The 23,971-nt window shown below is 34.4% G+C and overlaps 5 protein-coding genes and 1 long non-coding RNA gene across 10 annotated transcripts; 1 reads left to right on the forward strand and 5 right to left on the reverse strand.

The window, feature by feature from the left end:
- Positions 1 to 265: 265 nt before the first annotated feature.
- Positions 266 to 2,853, forward strand: LOC140978103 (uncharacterized). Of its 2 annotated transcripts, XM_073442894.1 has the most exons (4): positions 266 to 437; positions 1,092 to 1,454; positions 1,781 to 1,895; positions 1,988 to 2,853. In XM_073442894.1, the coding sequence occupies exons 2-4, from the start codon at positions 1,109 to 1,111 to the stop codon at positions 2,091 to 2,093; spliced, it is 567 nt and encodes a 188-aa protein (XP_073298995.1). In that variant the 5' UTR covers positions 266 to 437; positions 1,092 to 1,108; the 3' UTR covers positions 2,094 to 2,853. The 2 variants fall into 2 exon arrangements, with proteins under 2 accessions (XP_073298995.1, XP_073298993.1); XM_073442892.1 differs by lacking the exon at positions 266 to 437 and having other exon boundaries at positions 912 to 1,454.
- Positions 2,457 to 4,622, reverse strand: LOC140978102 (protein Iojap, chloroplastic-like). The gene is made up of 5 exons (XM_073442891.1): positions 4,338 to 4,622; positions 3,818 to 3,944; positions 3,487 to 3,625; positions 3,307 to 3,395; positions 2,457 to 2,852 (listed from the first exon to the last, which is right to left on the reverse strand). Exons 1-5 carry the CDS (start codon positions 4,524 to 4,526, stop codon positions 2,734 to 2,736), a joined length of 663 nt encoding a protein of 220 aa, XP_073298992.1. The 5' UTR covers positions 4,527 to 4,622; the 3' UTR covers positions 2,457 to 2,733.
- Positions 4,623 to 4,904: 282 nt separating this feature from the next.
- Positions 4,905 to 7,472, reverse strand: LOC140978104 (uncharacterized). Its single transcript, XR_012175520.1, has 4 exons — positions 7,135 to 7,472; positions 6,733 to 6,874; positions 6,246 to 6,639; positions 4,905 to 5,859 (listed from the first exon to the last, which is right to left on the reverse strand). It is a non-coding gene; the product is annotated as an uncharacterized lncRNA (long non-coding RNA).
- A 5,594-nt stretch (positions 7,473 to 13,066) lies between these two features.
- On the reverse strand, positions 13,067 to 14,129 carry LOC140979328 (probable BOI-related E3 ubiquitin-protein ligase 3). The gene is given in 3 exon segments (XM_073444680.1): positions 13,067 to 13,386; positions 13,389 to 13,632; positions 13,719 to 14,129. Coding segments are annotated over 3 exon segments (855 nt in total). The 5' UTR covers positions 14,049 to 14,129; the 3' UTR covers positions 13,067 to 13,105.
- A 2,122-nt stretch (positions 14,130 to 16,251) lies between these two features.
- LOC140978106 (transcription factor JUNGBRUNNEN 1-like) lies at positions 16,252 to 18,143 on the reverse strand. Its single transcript, XM_073442899.1, has 3 exons — positions 17,859 to 18,143; positions 16,931 to 17,238; positions 16,252 to 16,791 (listed from the first exon to the last, which is right to left on the reverse strand). Exons 1-3 carry the CDS (start codon positions 18,019 to 18,021, stop codon positions 16,354 to 16,356), a joined length of 909 nt encoding a protein of 302 aa, XP_073299000.1. The 5' UTR covers positions 18,022 to 18,143; the 3' UTR covers positions 16,252 to 16,353.
- A 2,227-nt stretch (positions 18,144 to 20,370) lies between these two features.
- On the reverse strand, positions 20,371 to 23,433 carry LOC140978105 (uncharacterized protein At4g15545-like). Of its 4 annotated transcripts, none has more exons than XM_073442898.1 (9): positions 22,916 to 23,433; positions 22,773 to 22,841; positions 21,768 to 21,821; positions 21,621 to 21,681; positions 21,428 to 21,502; positions 21,071 to 21,325; positions 20,871 to 20,916; positions 20,625 to 20,703; positions 20,371 to 20,500 (listed from the first exon to the last, which is right to left on the reverse strand). In XM_073442898.1, exons 1-9 carry the CDS (start codon positions 23,204 to 23,206, stop codon positions 20,402 to 20,404), a joined length of 1,029 nt encoding a protein of 342 aa, XP_073298999.1. In that variant the 5' UTR covers positions 23,207 to 23,433; the 3' UTR covers positions 20,371 to 20,401. The 4 variants fall into 4 exon arrangements, with proteins under 4 accessions (XP_073298999.1, XP_073298997.1, XP_073298998.1 ...); XM_073442896.1 differs by having other exon boundaries at positions 21,428 to 21,514; XM_073442897.1 differs by having other exon boundaries at positions 21,621 to 21,684.
- Between the last annotated feature and the right edge of the window lie 538 nt (positions 23,434 to 23,971).

Here is a 23,971-nt window from a genome sequence, read left to right on the forward strand (position 1 = left end):
GAATTAGCAAAAACTTGATAAAAATGAAAATAAAAATAATAAAATAATATTTTCAGAACCAGGGATGGTACCGATTTAATTAGAAAATTCACTGTGATTAATTTAGAATTAATATTTTTTATTTAAAAAATAATTTAAATCGATTTCAATTATTTTCACAATATATCGGTTAAATCTTATAAACTGATTTTTAAAATTTAATTTTTTTTCCTGAAAATTAAACCCATTTTTTTTTACTAAATCGAAACCTACAAGAAAATTCGTATTTGTAATAGAAGCAAAACCATAAATTAATGGGAATTCGACTCGGTACTATCATCCGATGATTCGAAGGTTCTCCCCCATATAGCAGGATCCATCTGTCTATTTTCATTCTTCTCGATTTTTGTTTAAGTTTGTCAGAACCTCAAATCCAGCATCTTGAAGCTTTATTGAAGGTCCGTTTCATTTCTCAGTGGTTTATCAGCGTTCTTCGCGCTTATTTTCCTATGCAGCAGGGATTTAGAAATTTGGTTGTTTTACTATCCTGTATAATTGGAGTCTCTGCAGACTACCATGGCAGGCAACGGCCTGCCAACATTGGGTCGGGTAAAACTTGTCGATCTAATTCCGTCTGAAGGTCTACCATTGGATGCATACAAGTTGTCCGTCTCAACTTTGTCCCAATCACTGGTTCGGTATTCATCTGCCATTATCCAACTACCTATCGTGCAAAACATCTAGTTACCATGCAGACCCTCAAATGTGGCAAGAGACTTATGATTTTAGACCTGGGGTCACTTTTACCGAACCCACTAATGAAACTGAAATCCCTCCATCTGGTTTAGTCGACATTTTCGGGCTGCTCGGAAAAGTGTGTAGGGGTGTATTGGATGCCATGACCTTCTATTTAAAAATCTCCGTAGTTTAATGGGAGAACCATCGTTTATTCATCATTCGTTGCATCTTTAGATTTCAAAGTTTAAGAAAAATGGTATAAACTGTCACTTGTATAACAAAGATTGCTTCATAAAAATTTTCCTCTCGTACTAGTTGCTCTCTGTATGAAGTTTATAGTAACAGTTACTTGGATTGATGAAATACTGGAACAGGATCTACAAAACCAATTATGGCGTGGAAGAAAAATATTTCGAGGGATAAACCTCTTCCACCCTCAAAGAGGCTTCGGCTTGAGGCACAGAGAGTCCTAAAAGAGAGAATTCAAGATATTGCTGATAAGAAAGGCATTAAGTTGAGATTCTGCACTTTGAAGGAATGTGCAAATCGCATTCAGTCACTTGAGAGTCCGTGTGCAAATATAAGGATGGAGATTGGATGGCCACTTGGAGTTCCATTTGTTCATCCGCATGATCTCCCTAACAAGGCAAAGATTGGGTTGCTTGAAACCTATGAGCCTGGATGGTCCGAAGTATCAAATAAGCTTAACGAAACGCATAATGCCATCTCCATAACCTGTGACTTCTTCTGACTTTGATTTTGTCAATTTGTTGATCATGCTATGTTATCTTCCATCTCCGAGTGCATGTTTTCCTCTAAACTGCGCTCCTGTCTCTGAAATTCAAATTGTGATACTTAATTTTCCCTTTGCTTCTGCTTTCCATTTATAAAGAGGCAATGCCTTATTTTTGGTAAACGTAACATGCAAATTTTGAATGGTGCTGCAGGTTAAACTTGTACATGGATACAGAGAATGAGTTCGATGTGAACTTTCTTGAATTTGAACGTATGAAAACTATCCTGATTTTAGATTCTAATGACCTCATCAATGGCTTTCCTGTAGTGCCTTTTGGAGTTTCAGTTTCCGTAACTATTCAGACACTGAAAGCCTGTTCTACTTCTGCTATGATGATTATATATTGGCCCTGTTACGCGATTCAAATGCTTATCCGGACACGGTAGGTCTCATGTTGTAACACTTTCACCGAGGTTGATCGGTTTTTATCCCACCTGAATTTTCAACTCTCATTTCTGTCGATTTGTTTTGCAGGACTTGGTTGTTCTACTCATTGGGTCACCACTCCGACACCGCTTGGCACCAGCTCTATGCTCGTGCTGAGGCTGCTTTTTCGTCACCAGGAATAGAATATATGTAAACGCATAAATCTTGAGAACATAGTATAACATTGCGCTATTGATTTTCTGGTTTCTCTTTTGCTCATGCCTCGTTGTATCACAAGGCATCTCGATAGGGATAATGTGTTTTCTGATTGTTGAAGCGATTTGACATGATGTGGACTGGTGCAAGGTAAATAACGATATGTTTCGTTTGAATAATAAAATATTGAGAATTAGACCGATAAAAAAATTCTGTATGTACGTATGCATGTAGTTTTGTATTAAACACGGTCATGACTTACATCACTAGCAGCTGGTTATGGACTTGTGGTTCCATAACCAACACAATATACAATTATTTTTTTTGAAAAAAGTATTTTTCCTTCGATTTTGTGATCGTTTAAATTGCCAATTCCAAATAAATTACATCTAATACAGAACCCAAAAGATACATTTGGTTTTCAAAATGCCTAATGCCTCCTATCAAAGCAAGATAATACAAGAAGCACGTGCATGCTTCTCCAGACAACGGTGCATAATGCTAAAACAATCACAAGGATCCGGAAACCAGACGATGCATCGGATCAGTTGAAGAGTATGCACAACCTCCTTTCAACAAGAGCAGCATTATCAGGCACAGTTATTAGATCTGAAGAATGCGTTCATCTGCTTGAATTTTCAACCACCACATCGTTGGTTTTCAAATGGTAGCTCTATCGGTGTAGCATTGCCATAAAACTCTTCCAAGTTGTAGAAATTTCTTTGCTGAGGAAGAAATATATGCACAACCACATCACCTGCAAAAGTACATATAGGGCTAAGCCAGACAACTTGTGTAATGATGCCCCCATTTAGTAAATAGGTCCAGTTTTACTTCGCCTGGGCTGCTAACGGGTCGGATTGACAAAAAATAACTTGTCTGGTAACAAAATTGATCAGACATACTTGGATTCGGGTCTGGTGGGGTCCAGGTTAGCCCACCAATATTTTGCATTTAACCATATCATAATCAAATTTTAAAACTGAAACAAGAGAATATAAATATGATAAAATTAGGAAATACTAAGGATAAATAACTAAATACATATAACAGAGAACGAGTAAAGATTCTAGATCGAATGTACTGATGGTGGATAATCATCATTTTTAGTAAAGAAGATCCTAACTAGATTTTCAGCAAAGACAATTCCAAACATTGGCAGAGGCACTCGGAGGCAGTCTAATTGTTATGAGTCCACAGGAGACACTCACCAAAGTCCAGCAATGTCCATGAATTGGGTTTAGAATCTCCGGTTGCTGTTCTTCCATATTGTGTTTCTGCTAAATCTTTCATTTTGGAGCTGGATAACAAAAAGATCTTACTTGATAATGGTGATGATTAATGGAAATGCTAAAGCTGCCAGAGATCATAAAGAAAATCAGCTGTCTCACCCAATGGCATCGATTTGAGGCCGAGAAAATGCCGTGGCAATGATAAAAAACCGAGTCCAATACACCAGAGGCTTGACAAAAAGAACTCTTAATTCTGCTGCCTTTACATCACTTGCAACTTTAGCTAAAGCAACAGCAACTGCATCAACGACAGAAATATATTAGTGATAATCGGTTATGCAAAAAAAGGTAAATAATCAAAGGAAAGATAAGCCTCTTGTTTGAACAAAAGTCATTGGATTAAAGCTTTTGGTCAATGTTAGATTCAAAATGGGGAGAACTCTCAGTCTTTCTCCGTCCACGCATCAACATAGAAATGAAAATAGCTTACAAGACAAGCTTTCAGCATCATCATCAACCTCTGCACTAGCAGACTTTTGGTCATTGCTTTGGAAGACCACCTTGCCATACTTTTTGAGCAAGTCATCAAACATATAATCGGTATCTTCACTAACATTCTGCAAGGAATAAAGTCTATCAATAATTCATGTAAGTTAAGTAGTGATTCAGGGTGCAGAAAGTATCTGAATTAAGCCAGGCATCAGAAAGTACCAAGAATGAGGTTAAGATTTAAAGGCATTGACTGACTCACAGAAATCAAAATATGCTTCCAGTAAAACATGAGCTAAGAACTTAAAAAACACCAGATTCCTAAAACAAGGGGGCACATGATCCATATGTATAACAGCTAAGTGCGTATTTCAAATATTCATTTTTATGCATTTCCCCGTAATTTTCAAACAGTTGTTTTTTACGAATCAACCTACACAGACGCGAACGCGATGGCCGTTCTTACAGTAGCGGTTCAAGTAACAAACGAATTGTCAACTGTAAGAAAAAGAAATTCTTACCGAGCCAACAGCCATGGTAGAAAGAGTAAACTTCTGAGGGCTAGGTATGTGTGAAAACTGGTGATTAGAGAAGTAAAGATTTCTGGGTTTAGCCGACGGTCCACATTTTCGCCGAAAATGGTCCCCGGAGCTGGGATATCCGGCGTATAGGAGGGGTCGGTGGCGGGTCGGCAAGGTGTAAACAATCATTTGCGGCTGAGAATAATGAACGCGAGCGCTCTCAAATCATGTACGCTCAGAGCTACCAAAAAGTTTCTTCTAATGGTTGAATTGAACAGAGCACCGTGAAATTATCTAGTTCTACGTATTAAACGGATATGGATCCGGATAATGATCCAGTTAATACCTGATTGGGCCATCAGCTAAAAAAGTAGGGCCCATTTAAATTTCCGGTTGCTCAATTTGGATTGAGAAAACAAACTGTCAACTTGTATATCCAGATAATGATGCTCAGCAGGTCTAAATTTAGTTAAGTCCATTGGTAAAGGCCCATATAATTTCTGATTGAATTGCAAGAGGGCCCAACAAGCATCGATTTACATATCCCCAAAATCACATGCAGGAAATCTGCTCGAACCTGGGCTTGATCTCCTTACAAGCAGTCACCTTCTTGTCACCAGAGGGGAGCGCATCAGGAAAGACGATGTCTTCAAGATCGACGTCGAGCGTGTATCGCGTGGGCATAATATGATTGTAGTTTACGAGCTTGACGAAGGCCTTGACGCGTGACTTCTTGACAGGGTCCTTCCGGATGACCTTGCTAGGGTACTTGGCGATTCCGGCGACGAGGCACCGTAGGGTCGGTTTCTGCACGATAGTCGATTTGTGACCAGAAAACCGTCCCTGCAGAAGGATCACCGCCTTGTTCGGCTTCAGGAACTTCACCATTCTTTGTATGTGCGTGGATTGCTGGTGAACATGAACTTCTGTGTCAGCAACTCCATTTCTTCTGGTGGGCAGTCGTGTAGGGTGCGTGCGAGCGCAGAGCTGAGTCATCTCCAGCTACTCGCGCGGCTGCTTATCAGCCCGTAGCTTGCTTGCAGGCGCTTGAAGAAGGATCAAGAAAGGTTCGAGACTGGGAAGAATCGTTGGTTTTCCGCGAAGCTCGTGTTTTGAGCTGAAAGATATGGGATCAGATTATATACCTAGCCTTTTTACATTCCATTTGTGGATTATATGAGATCATTTTGGTGAAGATATCGGTCTGATTGAGTTTTACCAATGATAATGATGCATATTGCGTGAACTGTTTATGTTACGAGCAAGCTGCAATGGTGAAATTGTGGACTGCTATATGTTTGTGTTTTATTTGACGAGTTGCATTAGCTTTAGTAATGGAGTCTTTGCTTAACAGCTTCTACGATTAGGGAACTATGAAAGGCCACATATTTGATTCATTACTTTTGCTCCAAAAATTTCTGTTTCTCCTTCTCTTCTGACTCCTTCAATTGGTTTGATGTTCTTGTTGTTCTGAAATTTGGGCTCATTTGGCTCTAACAGTTATGACCAGAGTGTTATGGAACTGTTTCTTTTTTTGGATGAGATTTTCAATTTTTTGAAATTTGTCTTGTAAACTCAATTAATTATAATCAAATATTCCTCTGTGAGTGTTTAGTCAGAAATGCTAAATTTTGGAAATATCACACAAAAATATGTAATGTGGCATATAACCTTGCTTTGTACGGATACCAAAGTTTGGACTTCTGGTTGTGTATTTCCTTATTCACTCGTGTGCTTCTATCTCGTTTAGGGGAACATTGTGGTGTGTGTTTAATGTAAGTAGATGAAATATATTAAACAAATTTGCGATGTAGGAGTATTTGGCTGGTTAGAGTGCTATGAAAAAGCTCGGGGACGAATGTTATAGTAATGTGTATCAATTCATTTTAGAGGCTCGAACCTCTGAACTGAGGTCAGTTCTTATTTTTTTGCTTTCTGAATGTGTGGCAATGTGAAGTTGGGGTTGTGAAGACTATCATTTATCTGCGTGAGAATTGTGCACAAGATTTTCACTATCGTTGTCTTTGATTCTTTTTTACTTTATTATGATAAATGGAGACTCAAATGAAGCAAATGTCTTACATATATCTGAGAAATACTAACCATAAGCATGCATAATTATGAAAAAATAGTAAAAGTACAACCCAATTTACATATAAAAAAATCTGTATGGCTTGAGCAAACGGCCATATCCTTATTACAACCTAGTATGAAAATTTAAAGAAACAAAACTATCATTGTTAATCTGCAGTCTCATCAGAAGCACACATCCAGACAGCAGCAGCAGCAAAGTCCAGCGAGACTGCGGGAATAGAAGAGGTCCAAAGTTAAGTGGTGGTTTATTTTGACTAGACTAGAAGAATAGGTCATATTATAGAAAGGTTGAGGATCTTACCATCCTTTCAAGAATCCATCTCCTCTGCTCTTGGTTTCCACGGGCACCCTCTCTTTGTTGTGGTCGTCCTTTGTAGGATAACCTATGGGTGGAGGAGCCATTACGTAGGCGCTGTTCTGTGTTGCGGTGGAAGGATAGGAAGCTTGGAGACGAGGATAAAAAGGTATAATCAGATGCTAACTCTGCTTGCAGTTATTTTTTTTATCAAGAAAACTAATGTGTTCATATTTGAATCTTGTTAAGATGTGTATTTTTCTTCGTGCGATCATGGAGAATTGAGTCTTATCAATTTGGAAAATAGCCCACCGAATTATTGTTGAAAATTCTGTATATTAATAACCTTAGAAGATGGAGCAAATGAGACATTCATTTATCAACTGAAAAAGATCATATAACCCTTACCAGGAAGATGGTTTTGATCGTGTCGATTCATGGTTCACTGATGTAAAACTTCGCGTGCCGGCAAGTAAATAACGAGAAGAAATGGTGTTGGTGATAAAATGATAGCTATTAAGAATGTGTTTAAAATTATATGAGAAGAGTCCATGGCCATGGCGGACATATATAGGCTCGGGTTAGTTATGAAAATGATAACGCGCACAAAAGAAGAAAATTCTACCCTAAAGCGTGTGCATGTGGATTATTTTGGGACACTTTCTTCGTGAATTCGTTCAAATCTCCACTCGTTTAAGCCTCGCAACCCAAATAAAGAAATGCAATAATTGTTGAATCTTATGAAATAAGGTTCCTCGCCTTCTGGAAAATCGCGTCATGGAGAAACTACGTGGGGAGAGCTTTTGGCTTTCCTTTGCAACATTCGTGGCTGGTCTTCCATTTACATTGGGTGTTGTATCAATTGGTGCATTGTTTGATGTTTATTTCCTTCGCATTCAGTTTTTTGTATTTGATAATGTAAAATAAAATGCTGCAAATAATTTGTAACGAATCCTATTCTAAAATCAAGCCAATTGGATTAGGATAATGAAACTGTTTTTAAATAAAAATAAACCAAGACATATATGTGTGTGGATAATTCTTATCTATTCTATGTTATTAAAGTTGAGGACATGATAGTAATCACTTAAGAAGAACACCAACTTTTTCTTCCAACTTTACTCTTATATGATATTAATATTACATTGTTGTTTGCTTTTTTTTAAATTTCAACACACATTTTTATTTTTATTTTATTTCAAAAATTCAAATATCATTTTAGTCCCTCCATAATTTGTCAAATTTCACTTTAATCTATCGATAATAATAATAAAATTGTATACACGCATCGCGTGTTCAGAATAATCGGTTGTTATACACATTCGGCAGTGGGTGAGGCCTGCGATGTGTGTGGACAGTGGAATGAAGCCCAAAGTATTTACATTAGGTTGACTCCACTAATGACGTGACTTCGGTTAGTTTGAAAACTTGGCTCCAATTATAATACACCACAATTTAATCATAATGGTCCATTATTTTTCGTATGATTTTGTAGGGATTTTAAGAATTTTATTTTATTATATTTGTATTTGAAAACTTGGTATTGTTATTCTTTATTTTTGTGATTATCTGAATTAATTTTATATTATTTGTAGATTAAAATAAAAGAGGAAAAAAAACCCAATTTTGAAGATAAGTGATTTTACAAGAATTCTAAGGACAACAAAATGCCACGAAGAAGGAAATAAAAGAATAAAAAAATTTATTCTACTTCATTGTCAAACACCATGAAAGCAAGGATAAGAAAGGATCGATTTTGCCAAATTTGGACATATCCATGTGGAATCTCACTTTGTGGGATAAGGGAGTTTTGAATTTTTTTTTTAAAAAAAAGAGTTTTATTTATTTATTTTCCTTGTCATTCACACGCTACAAGAAAGGAAGCAAAATAAGACTTTTGGAATTTGTATGTGAAGGAATTTGGGAAAAGAAACGAGTAGTATTTGCATGTTTGTTGATTAATCATGAATCGAAAGATGAATGATTAAATATATTAAGAAAGAAGTTAATCGACACATTGTAAAATCGACTAAGAATAATATTCGGTTTCAATATGCGGTTTTATGTGAAACTTAAATTCCACAAAAATTTAATGTATTTAGATCTAATTAAATTCAATTAAGAATAATTGAAATGTTAGATTTAAATATGTTTATTAACTCGAGAAATCGTTTAATAAATAAATTAGAGATTTCACCGTGATTGTTAATAATTTAATAATTAATTAAATTTTAATAAATATCAACATAATAGTGTTTGGTACCGTTGTGTGTCGTAATTCTTTATTTGAAGTTGAATTCTTTCTTCGTCATATTTAATGGACGCTATCAATTTTCCAATATTTTGGTATATCAACATAATTAAATTTTGTAAGATTGGATGTTTGACATTTTACTAAAATTTATAGTTCATGGTAACCGTGCAACTCTAATCTTTCAAATCGCACAACATCACAAACATCAAGTTTCAATTATTATCCTAACACTCAACAAACTCCATCAATTTGTTAATCGATGCATCCCATAATTGTGAAAATCATATACCACTAGAAAGGTGTTTGCCTAAATCTTAGTTGGGTTAAAAAATGATATGTGATTCTTGGTTCAGTCACTCTCACTTTCAAAAGTCCCAATCCGTATTTCATTGTTGGAAGATGCTGCCTTGGTGAACGGGGTTGTGGAGGGGACAAACAACTTTTGACAAGGATAGCAAATTAATGGAGTATAATAGACGTAAATATATTTTTGTATTCTTAAAAAAAAATACACACACACACACACATTAATGGAGTATAATAGGATGTTGGCTTCGCATAAAGATTTAAAAACACAAGACATTTCCTGTATACCCCACCCCACCCTACGCCACCCCACCCCATTTGCTTATTGAATTTCAGAATGACTTTTTCCATGTATTATTTGAACTTATAACCAAGTAATGATAGATGTGTTATCTGTCGGATCGGAGATCATGTGTTTCAATTCCTATCTTGTACTTTTGATTTGGCACCCAATCGAAAAGTTCTCCGCTGAAATGATTCATGTTGTTTATTTGAACAGGTCAGAGTGGGGTAGAATATGTAGATTGATAAATAAAAATTAAGCAATATGAGTTCTTTTTATGGGAATTAGCAAAGGCAAGTTTATTATTATTTTTAAAACTGTTTGGTTAATAGAATGTAATAATTGTTTTTAACGGATAGAACAGTCGAAACATAGTGTTTCAGCCGATGAACAGTTTAAGATTTGAGTTTCACTGTTACCGCCAACTATAACCAAGCGGCTCAATCATTCTCCATTTGAATTATATTTCAAAAACAACATTATAAAAGGATTTTTATAATCAAGATTTGGACAAATTTGCATCATATATAATGTAGCCCAAGATTTAAAATCATGTTGAGAATTATTTGATGCCCATTATGATTTAAGTTTCGCTTTCACCCACCACTAAAAAGTGAATCTTATCGGTCATGGCCCTCGAATTTTATTATTTTTATTTATTTATTTTATGTTAGAAAAATTGCTAAAACCAGTAGCGTAAAAACAAACTTGTAGAGATAAAGTAATAACCGAACAAGTGTGATGTTTACAGTATGACTATTATGTAAAAGAAAACAAAACCAAACCGAGGCCTGTAGCATGTACAGTTTCCTTAAAACAGATTCGCCCTCTCCGGTATGTGCTTCGAGGTTTCAGCGGACGTCTGTTTCCCAGGATACAACGGAACAACCAGCAGTGACTTAGCACGAGACACTACTACGGCGAACTGAAAACGTACCTTTACTTTATCACCGAGATTTTACGAGAGGCCAAATGGAAAGATAACAATATGTAATGCAAGAGAGAGCTTGAAAGAGAGAAAATTTCATGTACTTGAAATGAGGAAATGAACCCACTATTTATAAGCCCCAAAATGCACACCAAGAGTCATGGAAGATTAATTAACTCAATTAATCTTCCCATTAACTCAAGAATATTAAGAGTCAAAACTCTTCAATTAACTCAAGAATGTGGAGAGCCAAAAGACACTCCCACATTCATGAGACACAATTTTTTATTCAACCTTTAAATTTTTATTAAAATTTCCAACAATCCCCCACATGAATGAAAATTGATACAAATCTTGGTGACAAAGTTCTACAGTTGAATCCTGCATAGGATAGGTAGGTGTTACCCTTTGAACCTTCCCTCATGAAATATATTTGCTTTACTAGCTGACCAGTAGATATGATGTCCTTGAACTGTTCTGCCGTTTATGTAAATTAAGATATACTTCACGCAAGATTCTCCCTGATACTATTCAGTTCTCATGATTGTGTTCGTTTTGGCCATGAACACACGCCTGGTTCTGCAAGAGGGTCTAGAATTGAGCCCTGCAATTCCTTCGAATGGGAAAGATGAAGTATTACAAGAAATAATAATATGATAATGTCATCTTGATTTTTAATCAATATTATCAACTTTCTATATTAATTATTGAGACCCTTGTCTGAGCATAACGATAAACTTAAGTTTCGAAGATAGATGGAATTAAACTCGTGATTTTTGGATGGGGCCTTGTTCAAAAGTTAAAATATATATGCATAGAAAGCAGCAAAGTAAGACATGAATTCAATTCCAAGAAAATGATGGGACTTTGTATATGTTGGAAATTTGTTTTTCTTTTTATTTTGGTTACTATAGCTTCGTATATACAATTAAGTTTTATCCAAAGTTTAAATATGATGCTTAAGTCCACTATGATAATAGATTATTTTATGTTTGGATTTTTTAAATATCAATGTCTAGATTCAAGATCTAAATAAATAAAAAAAATTCGGGAACGTGTAAAATTTTTAAATTTGATAAAGCTCGTGATCTTTTATGGATCAACGAACTTCGATCTCTTTTGGCTAAATATCGGTTCGTAGACGTTGATCCAGGACATATTGGCATTGCATTCCTTCTACCAAAAGTCTATGCACGTATATATTTGCATAAATTTTAGTACAAAAACATGAGTTGAACATGGCTTGTCGATTATTCATTTTCATTGATATTTCTTTATGACAATTTAGTATTGTCATTTTTTTCCAAACTAAATCTGCCTTTAATACGACGAAGTATGTGTATTAAAAAGGAAAAGGAGAGCACATCATGTGTGTCCCCTATTATGCATTACTGAAGCTTAATTTTACTTTATGCTTAAATTGATTATTATTCGGGAAAAAAAAAAACAATTGGGATATTTTATGAATTTTAAGATTATGACTTCTTGTAACTAGTAGTGGTGATGAAGTAGGATTTTTGGTTTTAGTTGCGAAGGAAATTGAGGTGGAAATTGGAAATCAAGATTCGTTGGAGTTCATTAATTTGGTCAGTTTTTTAATATTCTTTCTAAAATACTAACGGAAAACTTTGTGATTTATTGTTAGATTAACTAGATAATGAGACGTAGCTAGCTTTAGGGTAATCCTAAGGTTCCATTTAATTATTGGTCTTTATTCATTTTTATATCCGAATGGCAGGTCGAAGTTAATCGTTTAAAGTAACGAATTTATAAGTCAGGAAAAAATGACTCGAAATTAATATAACTCAAAGAGTTACCAAGTCGTGAAATTGCAAATCATCAAAATTGAGAAAATTTTATGTTATTTAAATTATAATATTTTAGAAAATTCAGAAGAAAAATGTACACATGATATTTAATGTTTCATATGCTCATAAATGAACATGGTAATTATGTATGAAAAGTTACTTACTGCAAATATGCAACTGTGTATTTAATTATATATTCAAGTTTTTTGGGGTAAATTTTGGAGTTGGTTTACCTCACGAGACGGAGCTAAAAAATAGAGTTTGGATGTAAGGAATTTTAAAAAAATTGGGGGAGTAAAAGCAAATATTAGAGACGAAAGTGAAAAAAATTATAATTATTTTAGACCCCTAATCGATAAAATTAAGTAACCATCTCGCCTCTCCTGTTTTCTTCGGATTTGAATCCTCTGCTGTGGCTGAAAACATAGAACATAGCACTTGAATGCTGCGTTTTAAGCCACAATAAAGGATCCAAATCCATTTTCCTCTAGTATTATTATCAACAAACCCAAATTTCAAACAAAATTTTTGGATTACAAAGAATACCTTAAATATGCTGATATAATTTATCATGTGGGTACGTTAACTCGTGGGTTAACTCAGTGTTCCACGCCCTAAAAAATATTGATTTTTTATTTTTAAAATAAATTTGACTTATTCATATCAATCAAACTTAAATCGAACAAGATATAATGACTAAAATGTCCATCAATTGCAAATATTTATTGCGAAAATGAAATAATAAACCAAATCATATAATATAATATAGAATACTATAAATAAATTCAAATTTAACATTTCTAGGACATATTAACGTGGACACTGGCAGTTTTGGGGGATTTACAGAGGGGGCAAACATTGAGGGACGACCCGCACACAGTACAAAGGCAAAGATGTCTGCATGGCAAAAGCAGAACGCACGACTCCTCTTCCCCACAGCTCCTGCAAATCGTGTACGTGTACCTGCCATCAGTTGAGGTCCTCTTCGCTAATGTGCGCTGGTCGGTTTCGCCGCAGCACGACTGCGTGTCGTCGATCGACGCTGCCTCCTCGGCGTGGCGGCGCTGAGCAATGACTTGTGTAGATTGCTCCGTAACGAGTTGGCGGCGGCTTCGTTGCTCTGAGCCAAGTCTCGCCATATCTGATTTTCGAAGCTCAGAACTTTTACTCTCTCCTCCAGCGCGCGGTTTTGCTTTCCGATCTTCTGAATCTCTTCTTCTTTTGCTATCATTTTTCTCATCATGTTATCTTCAACCGCGGCAGTGATACTCCTGGAGTATGAGTATCTCTTCCGCCTCTCTTCGATTTCCATCCTCGCTTTCTCTGTCTGAGATTCGTATATTTTAGAACACAGACAAAGCGAGCTGGAAAAAAAATGGTAAAATAATCAAACGACACACGTATTTAACGTACATGTTGAGAGACGAAGCGATCGACTTCCAATTGTTGCTGTTGGATCTGAAACGTTAAATCTTCTCCGAGAAAGGTGATAGAACCGCAACCGTTATTTTCGATCTGGTTCAGCGATGGGTGCAGAAGAGGCACAGCACGCTTTCTCGAATCAGGAACGGCGTAGGTGAGGCCACTGTCACATTTCATCAGAGCTGTCTTGTCGTTGATCGGCGAACCATACCCCGGAAACACAGTTCCCACCGCAGCAGTGGTGGTTCCCGGAGCCACCAATCCATACAACATAGCACCGGCGTACACGTTTCCGTTTCCTTCAACACCATTGATCATCATTTCTCTAAATATGATCGAACCAAAAACATATCAACAACTCGATACCTATTCCAACGTGCGCCGTACCAACAAATATAGAGAGAGAAGTACTTGTTGGTGGAGATCTGTAGAGGGAGAAAACTGAGATGCCGAGCTTCAGCGGCCGTTGATTATTTCTTACATTTGCTGCAATGAAATGTATTTTTGGTTTCTCACCTTTTTTATAGTGTGCCTTCCAAGCGGGGAATAACGAGAGGAAATTAATAAAGGAGATGGGAGATGTTATGGGACAAAAAATTCCTAAAAACTTGTGTTAGACGATCTCACGGGTCGTATCTTGTGAGACGGATTTCTTATTTGGGTCATCTATGAAAAAATATTATTTTTTTATGTTAATAGTATTATTTTTTATTATGAATATCGGTAGAATTGACACATCTCGCATATAAAGATTCGTGAGAACGTCTCACAAGAGACCTACTCCAAAAGATTTTAAATTTTTTCGTTGGCCGTACGATTCTATAAAGGAAATTTAATTTGATATTATTATACGGGAGAAAATACAATTTTGATGGGATATATTTGTCTATTTACAATTTTGTTATCTATATTTTATAAGAATTGAGTCTTGATATTATTATTTTTAAATTTTTGGAAAATTTAATATATAAATATATTTTTTTATTTTTTTTTTCAATTTTGGAATGGTTTCTATTTTTGGAAAATGTAATACTTTTTTCTTCAATTTTAGTTGTTTTAAAACCGTAAGAGTGATGATATGGTACTACCTACTAGCAATGCGGAAAATGAATTAAAATTGAAATTATAATTTTTCCAGGCGTCAACTTTGTACTTGTAACTTAAAAATCGGCATGTATATCTATATGCTAAAAATTTAATAATAATGTAACAATTATTATGCAAATCAAAGATAAACTTTTTTATTGTTTTTTAATATACTATTTTTTAACAAATTAGTTTTAGTATGAAACTCTTAAGAACACGAAAATCGTTTATTTGTGGTTTTATTCGGAGTCATCCATCATAGAGATTAATCTTAGAACGTTGAAATTATGTATTAAAATAAAAATTTGAAAATTTAGTACTGGATCAAAATCCAACATTGAATAATTTAGTAAAAAAATTATTTTCATTGTTTGATATATAAATAAATGCAAAGATCAAATAAATATTATATTATGGAGAGGGAACATATTATGAATATATAATTTCAGTAATTTAAAAGATGCCAACCATTATTTGATACAGGTCTAAAAGCTCAAAACGTATTAAAATTGGGGACCTTCAAACTTCAATTTCCAGGCAATCAGTCTACTGAAATTAAATATAATTTATTCTGAATATAATTGCATAGCACACTCACCACATATAAATATAAATAATGATTCAAAGGAAAATAATGGAGTAATTAATAATCACCCATTTATACCATTGTGTCTGTTTTATTTATTCCAATTTAATTTGGAGAGATATTCTTCTATTTGTTTTAACTTTTTTGGATTTTAATTGTATAACTTATTAAAGTTTTAATTTTCATCCAGTAATTTGAATTTTTTTTTGTTAAAATTCATTAAATCTACCAAATATTGATTATTTTGTTCAAATGCTCTCCTACGCGATTCACGTTGTGAGAATAAATTAGACATATACAAAAATATATAAGAAAAAAAAACAATGAGTTTTTTCTTGTGAAATTGTGGTGCTGTTGTTTTTTTTTTTCCTTAATATATTTTAATGTGTATATAACATATATTTTAATCTTGTCACGTAAGAGTGCATCGATATTAAATAAGCAATATCCAACGAGTTTAATAGTTTCTGGAAAAAATGAATAAAATAAAAAAAAGTCTAATTTATTGAATGTAAACCAAACTTTGACAAAATTATATGAATAAAATCTTAAACATCCCTTTTTTTTTGTATGAAACAATAAAATCCGTGAAAAATCCTTGGGTGTTAGCATAAAAAACCCCTAAAGCGTGAAATTTTTTCAAGATTTTGTGAAATCTAGTTAATATTTCTTCAAACAGATTTTTATGGAGGCAACTGCTAAGTAGCTAGAGGAGATCGTGAAAGCAAACCACCTATTTGTAACGTACTTTTCAATGCTAAATTTTGAGAATGACTTGCGTGCACATACCCCCAAAGGCCTTTGTTTCAAAATATATATCACCATATAGAGAAAAATAATTCAATTAATGATGAGTTCTGTTAGTATAACATCACATAATTCTCCCTTCATATGACAAAGGGACCGTAGATATAACGTACACACAAGGTAGCATAGGATCATAAACAAACAATTCTAGAAACAAAATGGATTAGTATAATCACCGCAGACCGGAGCAAACGGGTCGACCAGGGATCGAATATCCTCCCAATCTTCGTACCTTAACAGCTCATCAATGCCAACGCAGGACACAGAGCTTGTAAATGATGAAGCAGCAGCGGTACCTGGAGGGGGGGTCAAGTGGCCTAAAAACTGTTGGTTTGCAGCGTCATCGACATGAGAGAAATCGGGTTTCTGCTGCTCGTTTCGCCCTAGATTTGGTTCACCGAAACAAATGTAATTCATCGGCCCGTTTTGGTTCGATGACTCCACACTGCAACTTTTGGAATTGGATTCATCGACTTGATTGATATAAGTTACACTCGTTTTTGCAGCCATTTGTCTCAAAACTGTGGCGCATGGTTTCCTGTTTGAAGCATTTCTTTTTAGTATTCGGCAAAGGGTCCAAACTTCCTGCCGACCAAACCCGATATACTTATGTTAATAATATCATAAATAATGATCGATGGAATTAAAATTATCAATTTTAAACAACAAATAAGACCTTTAATACTTAATAAGTACAGTACTAGTACTTGTATTAATTTCTTACTGTTTCTTGATCAATTCTTTCAGTATCCAGATTGTGTTTGGTGGTTTTGTTATGGCTTGAAGATGGCGGAAGACGAAACTCGTGCATCATCCAATCGGTTTTAGTGCCTTTTCCGGCGCATCCACGGTAGAATACGAGGGATTTCTTCAGCCCAATGAAGTCACCTATGGAGGAGTATACAGGTTTATCAATACCCGTCGCTTTCCAGAAACCTGAACGCGTCACTCTATTGGGTCGGACACTGTTCTTGTATTTTCTTCCTCTTTTGCAGAAGTAATACCATTCATTATCCCCACCAGTGTTGGATTCTGAATTTCAAGGACAAATATGAAAAAAAAATACATTTAAAAAAGAGATGTTTTCATGCATCGCTCTCACTCGTCAGTTTCAAGACCCATGTTGGACACATAATTTTAAGACAAACATCACATGTTCTTTGGTTTATTTCGAACTAAAGCCTTCAATATTAGCCTGATAGTAAACATGGGCAACGAGATAATGAAGCCGGAAACTTGTAACGTCGGAAAATATACACATCCATCCAAATATGAAGACGGAACGAAACGGGCGACGGCAAAATAAATTTTCTTGGACTCAGACTGCACAGTTCAAATTTGGACTTTGTTTGTTTGTTAAGTTTGAGCTTCATTTTCATATATCATGAGCTCCATGTTTCAACTATATGGCTCGAATTCACAAACTCTTTTGATACACTCTACACACACAAACACACTTGTCTGAGCTTCATATACAATTCAGATTAACTCAAATGTTCTTTGAGTATTCTTTGGAAGCCTACGAGGTGACTCGATCGGTTCCTTTGTTTTCTAATTATATTAAACCTAATTCAAGAAAATCAATGATCTTATAATATGATACATGAATTATGTAATCAATAAACACAAGTCAAAACGTACACCACACATACTTGGTAGATCCCATGGATCATACTTGTAGATGTCTGCCTGCTTGATAAGATCTATACTTAGCCGTTTCTTCTCCACTTTTCGACGAAGATAAAACCCTACTAGCTCTTCATCAGTAGGGTAAAACCGAAACCCTGGAAGCGGAGCACAATCGTCTTCTTCCATAATTAGCACCTATACTAAGTATATTGTCAAGATCAGGTACTGATCATATTATCAGTCTGCCCTTGAAATTAAGTAGAAAGAAAAATAAAATGGAAGGTTCTTTGCGATGTGATATATAGACAAAATTAAAGGTGATGCTGAGGGTTTGAAGAGTGGCCTGCATAGTAATTTTTGATTGTTTATTTGGTCAAGTCCATAGAATGGACTTAGGGGCCATAAGTCTGAGAATTTTGAACTTGAAGGGGTCATCGGTCTTCCATCGCTCAATCAATCTTCTGGTTAATTAAGCTAATTTCATTCATTAAAGGGCAACTAAACTAATCTTTATCTATTAAAATTAGAATTTAAAGTAAGGAAACGAATTGGGTTTGAATAATTAAATTCGTATATTAATTTTATAAACACATTAAATAATTAAGCCGGTTATTATTCTTTGAAGTTGCATGATCAGTCCAACAAATTAATATCACAAATGAAAATTAAGTTGGTATATTCCGGCATTGATCTTAAATTACAAATAAATGATTGATTAATTATGACAAGTATTACTTAATTTTTCTTAAAATATTGAGTTAATTTGAGGAAAGTGGAAGAGAATGGTGATCGAGTATTTGAGCTTATATATATCGGGTCAATGTTCCCCACAAGTAAATATGATAATAATTAATACAGTAACTATTAATAAAAATGTAAAAACTTGTGTGAGACAGTCTCACATGTCGTATTTTGTGAGACGTGTCTCTTATTTGGGTCATCCATGAAAAAATATTACTTTTTATGCTAAAACTATTACTTTTTGTTGTGAATATCAGTAGGGTTGACCCGTCTTACAGATAAAAATTTGTGAGACCGTCTCATAAGATATCTAATCAATAAACAATTCAAAAATATCTTGCTTCCGCACCTGTAAAAAGAAATTAAACCAATAAATTAAGCGTATGTTTATATTTGGGGAAGAAAAGTCAATATAGGAACAACAAAATTGACTTGGCCCTCCTTGGAAAAGAATCTCTCTTCTTGTTCGCGAAGTCAGACAAATAAATTAAGTTCCAGATAACATGTAATCATTCTTTTCTTTTTGATCGAAGGATCTATTTTATCTTTATCACCGGAGAGAAAAGTATATTTTTTCGCTTTTATTTATTAAATTTTAATACTAATATTTTTTCCTCGTTAAATTTCAAAGACATCATGCATCTAATTAATTATTCTTCTTTATTTGGGTAATAAGAACCCATGGTCACTATCCATAAATACGTATTTGATTAACTTTCGGGCTAAATGAAGTAACATACAAACGGATTAGTCTATGTTATACGGAGAATGTTTCTCCATCTATTTCAATACAATTAGATAATGTGAGTCTCTTACATTTTTATGGAAGTTCACGTATATATTGATAATCAAAAACTAACATTTGACTATATCATCGAGAAATAAATATTTCAGATGTATGATAGAATAATCTTGTGTGAACCATGCCAATCAGATAACCATAACGACAAACTAGTCCAAAAGACATTTATTGTAACAAATGAAGCATGAGCGGCGTTTAATTTAATTAATTATTCTTACTGATTATATGATTAGACTATAAAGATTAATTTAGTATTATTTAATTAAAAATATTATGAACTAATGATACTATATGATTAGTTATTCTGATCATATGACTAGATATAGTTTCTTTAAAAAATTATCGAAGTTATTTTGCTAATTATCTCAATAAAATATAAAAGTATATAATATGTAATTAGAAACTTACAACATATGTGAAATATGAGTACAATATGCAATTAGAAGCTTACAAAATAAATAATTTTAAAATTATAAAAACTACAATAAAGGATAAAAATTTAGTTGAATTTGTTTTCATGATAAATTTTGCTAATTAGTTTATCAAATTTTGTCATTTTTTCTCATAAATACAAATTTTTTTTTGTTTAAAAGTTTGATGCAAGAGTGTTTAAAAAATTTAAACTTACCAAATTATCTCTTGTCAGAATTTATTTGTTTTTCAATCAAGCAATCAAATTTAAATTGGCGTAAAAAAATTATTTTATTGATGGATAAAAAATGAAAGAATAAATTCTTCAATATAAAATGAAACAATATTAAAGAATATTTTACCTTTTCTCACGAACTCGAGCCATAAATTTAACATAGATATTGTTTTTAAAACAATAAAATGTTCTTACATCACAACGTTATTATTTGCTGATCAGACTATCAGCTGATAAATGGTGCATTCCGACATATATTCTACGCCACAAAGAATTTAAAAGCAATTACCCAGTATAAGCAACCAAGAAAGCTTGTACCTGGGCTAAGGCTTTGCTTTGATTAAAATCCCATTCCATGTCTCCTGGGGAAAAATGATTCAAAATTTTTGCGTGTTGCGATTAAGCAATCCTTGAAATGATACATAGAGATCTTTGTTATCGGTTCCTAAAATCTCCTCTGCCTTTCTCAGAGTCTCCTGATTGCAGGAAAAACAACGGGTAAGAGAACATTTTGAACACTAACTGTTCCATGAAAAAAAACTGACAGAAACTAAAATTCTAAAATATGATACACGAGTATCATAAAGGGACTTGCAATACCTCTCTAGATTGTCTTTGTGCATTCAATTCCTTAATGTTCGTCAGAAACGCACTGAACTGCTCCAATGAAAGATGACTCCTGCATTTGACAATTCAACAAATCCTTGAAAGATCAAGAGAATAGGCAGAGTTATTTCTTTGATATTTCTGACTTTTGTGGAGTTTCTTTCTTTGATATGGCTTATAAAAGTTTGGATTTCTTACTAGTTCTAAACACATTTCAGTTAAAAATGAAATGTTACTCACCTGGCTTGACGAAAGAACTCTTTTCCGTCAATTCTAGGAGTACGAGCTACAAGTTTTGATTACACGAGAAAGCAAAAAAATTAAGATGTAGATATGACAGGTATGTATAACAGATTTTTGTCTAACCGATCAAAAATACTAATTACGCATCTCCATCTCAAAGTGCTATAGATAAAAAAATTCCAAAAAGTATCGTAGACCTGAGACTGAGCGCCCACGAGGAGGAGAGTTGGCTGCTGAGGATTGCTGGCTTGATGGAAACCAAGCAGAAAGAGAACCTCGTCCATCATACTGCAGCATAGGAGAGTTAGTGCCAGATGTCTTCTGAGGAGAGCCAACAGCTGAATACTTTCTTGGTGACACACTAGCAGATATCATATTTGGAGTTCCAGAAGGAGTAAGTCTGGGCGATACATAGCGTGTCATTGAAAAACTTTGTATACCTTGCTTAGAGACTGCCAAATAAAATAATAGATAAAACCATTGCTTACACTAGAGCCTTGGAAGCAGTTTTGCAGATGTTGAACAACACATAAAACAAGATTTTGGTTCAATACCATCATGATTTATGTTAGAATTGTCTGTAGACCCGGAAAAAGTGTGATATTTTCGGTAGCCATTTGCCCCCTCATCTACATTTAAAACTACAGGTAACACCAAATCATCACATGCAGATGAAAGAACATAGGCAAAGATACAACTTCCAATTGCAAAATACACACATAATACATGGGCAAAACTTTAAATTACCATTTGTGGAATGATTCTTAGGGACAGCTAGGTCATAAGTGCCGATATCAACAGTTTCAGTCTGCTGCGATGAAGGTAAAGATTTTATATTCACGGCCAGCAGAAATCAGAGAGGTGACTAACCCACATAAAGTTTAGTATTCTTACAGGTGTGTTTTCATCATTCAACGAGTGCATCAATTGTCTCTTGAATGTCTCCAGCTGTCAAAAGAACAGTTAAATAGTTTGTCAATTATACTCCTCATAAACAGAAAGACAATGAGGCTGACATCTAATAATCAAACAGCGTTAATAGCAATGAAACACCAATAACCAGAATATAACATAATTAACAAATAGTCAGCTGATGTTTGTAGGCATCAAGTAAAATCTGAAATTGGGAGTTCTTGAAAATCATCAAATCTCTGCGGAAAAAATTTCATGCTTCCAATTCCAATACCCAATTTCGAGTCACCATTCATAACATTGGATTGCAATTTGTTCACCTAGTACATACCATACAGCCAAGAACGGGATGATCATATTACCTAATTCATTTTCAAATTAAAATTAAAAAATTTTGAAAATCTCTATGGCTTCTGTGCATCATTAATATCCTAAAACATTTCTCCAAACACTAAATTACGAACTCAAAGATCAACTATTCAACTGTTATTGACCAGCAAAAAACGACCTAAGGCAACACCGCTCAAACGAAAAAAGCCAGTAATTTTTCTTAAAAATATAACTTTTGCACATATAGAAGTTGCCTCTTTTTTAGTTCTTTCCGCTGCCACCAAGGGGCCTCTCAATGTCATTCAAACAACAAAGATTCCACATCTTCCTCAACCAATATTAGATGTATAATTATTATCGATCCAGGTCTTGTGAGTTGAGACTTTGAAACAAAGTAGTATTTCTTGGTATCACTACAAGGGGTTCACAAGCTCAAAAACAAGTTCACACTTCACAATACCCCTTTACGTGGGCATTAATCCTAAATCTATATACTTTCTCATTTCTGACTCGTAGTTAAATAGATTTAATTAATATAAATGATTGTTGGCTAACCCATTGCCTTCCTTATATGGGAAAAAGGATTTGAAAAATGAGATGAAGTGAAAACACCATTTCCTGCTTAAGAAAATAACAAGTACACTTGACAAGAATTACCTTAGCCAAGTCTCGACCCAGCTTCTTCGCTGTCAATGCCAAGGAATCCCTCTCCTTTAGTAGCTTAATCTGCGAGTCAACGAGCAATTCAGAAAGTAAAATAATAAAATTTAAAGAAAAATTTGCTTGAAACGGAAGTTAACATTATCCTCGCGCGTGATGTTCAATCGCAAATCAGCTTCCTCGTAGGCCGTCTGTAGCTCAGACACCTTGTCTTCCAGCTCCACAATCCGCCGGTCTTTCTCTTGCAGTTTCTTCTGAAGCCGGCCCGCCTCCGTCTCCAGCTTTGAGACTCGCGACGCGATCGCCATGGACGTGATCTTACGTGCCAGATCCAGCTGGTCGTAGGGGTCCGCCGGAATCACCGACAATATATCGTCGGGTAAATTGAGATCCGGGCCGGCCCTGCTGCCATCACTTCCGCCTTTCGCCATCAAAGAAATTCGTACAAAGGAACTCTAATTGGCAAAATCTGAAACTTTCAGAAAAATTAAGAGGATTATGACGATGTCGGAGAAATCTATGTAAGAATCTCCATGAACAGAAACGGAGGAACCCCAAAATAAATTTATTTTGTCGAGTTTGGTGGGTGACGCAATATATTACGAAGGGCATTTGTTTTGAAAATATTTAGGTTTCCCTCCTCGACGGAACAAGCTGTCTTTTTCTTGATGATGGCATGATTCCACTGCTCCATGTGTGAGGTGTATACACATAGCAGTTACTCTGAACATGCTATGTGTGTAAAGTTTTTTATTATTATTATTGATTGATTAAAGTAAAATTTAATAAATTATGGAGTGATTAAATTGATTTTTGAATTTTTGAAATAAAAAAATAAAAATAAAAGTGTGTATTTAAATTTAAAAAAAACAAAAACAAAAGTGTAATATTAATATCATATAAGAGTAAAGTTGGTGTCGTGGTTACTATCATGTCCTCAACTTTAATAACATAGAATATATATATATAATTTATTATCTTTTTCATAAATCAAATAAATTATTATGTAATTTAATATTTAAATAGCAAATTAGTTTTTCAGATTTTTCAGGAAAAAGGTGAAATTGAAATGGAAGTGGTAACATTACACTTTACATGGTGTGGTTGACAATGAAATAAGGGATTCAAATGAGTATTTTACTATTTTTTAAGTCGCGTCACTCCTATGAAAAATATAAAGGAATTTATTTTGGAAA

Source organism: Primulina huaijiensis, chromosome 6 (assembly GCF_012295235.1).
Source record: "Primulina huaijiensis isolate GDHJ02 chromosome 6, ASM1229523v2, whole genome shotgun sequence".
Taxonomy (NCBI): domain Eukaryota; kingdom Viridiplantae; phylum Streptophyta; class Magnoliopsida; order Lamiales; family Gesneriaceae; genus Primulina; species Primulina huaijiensis.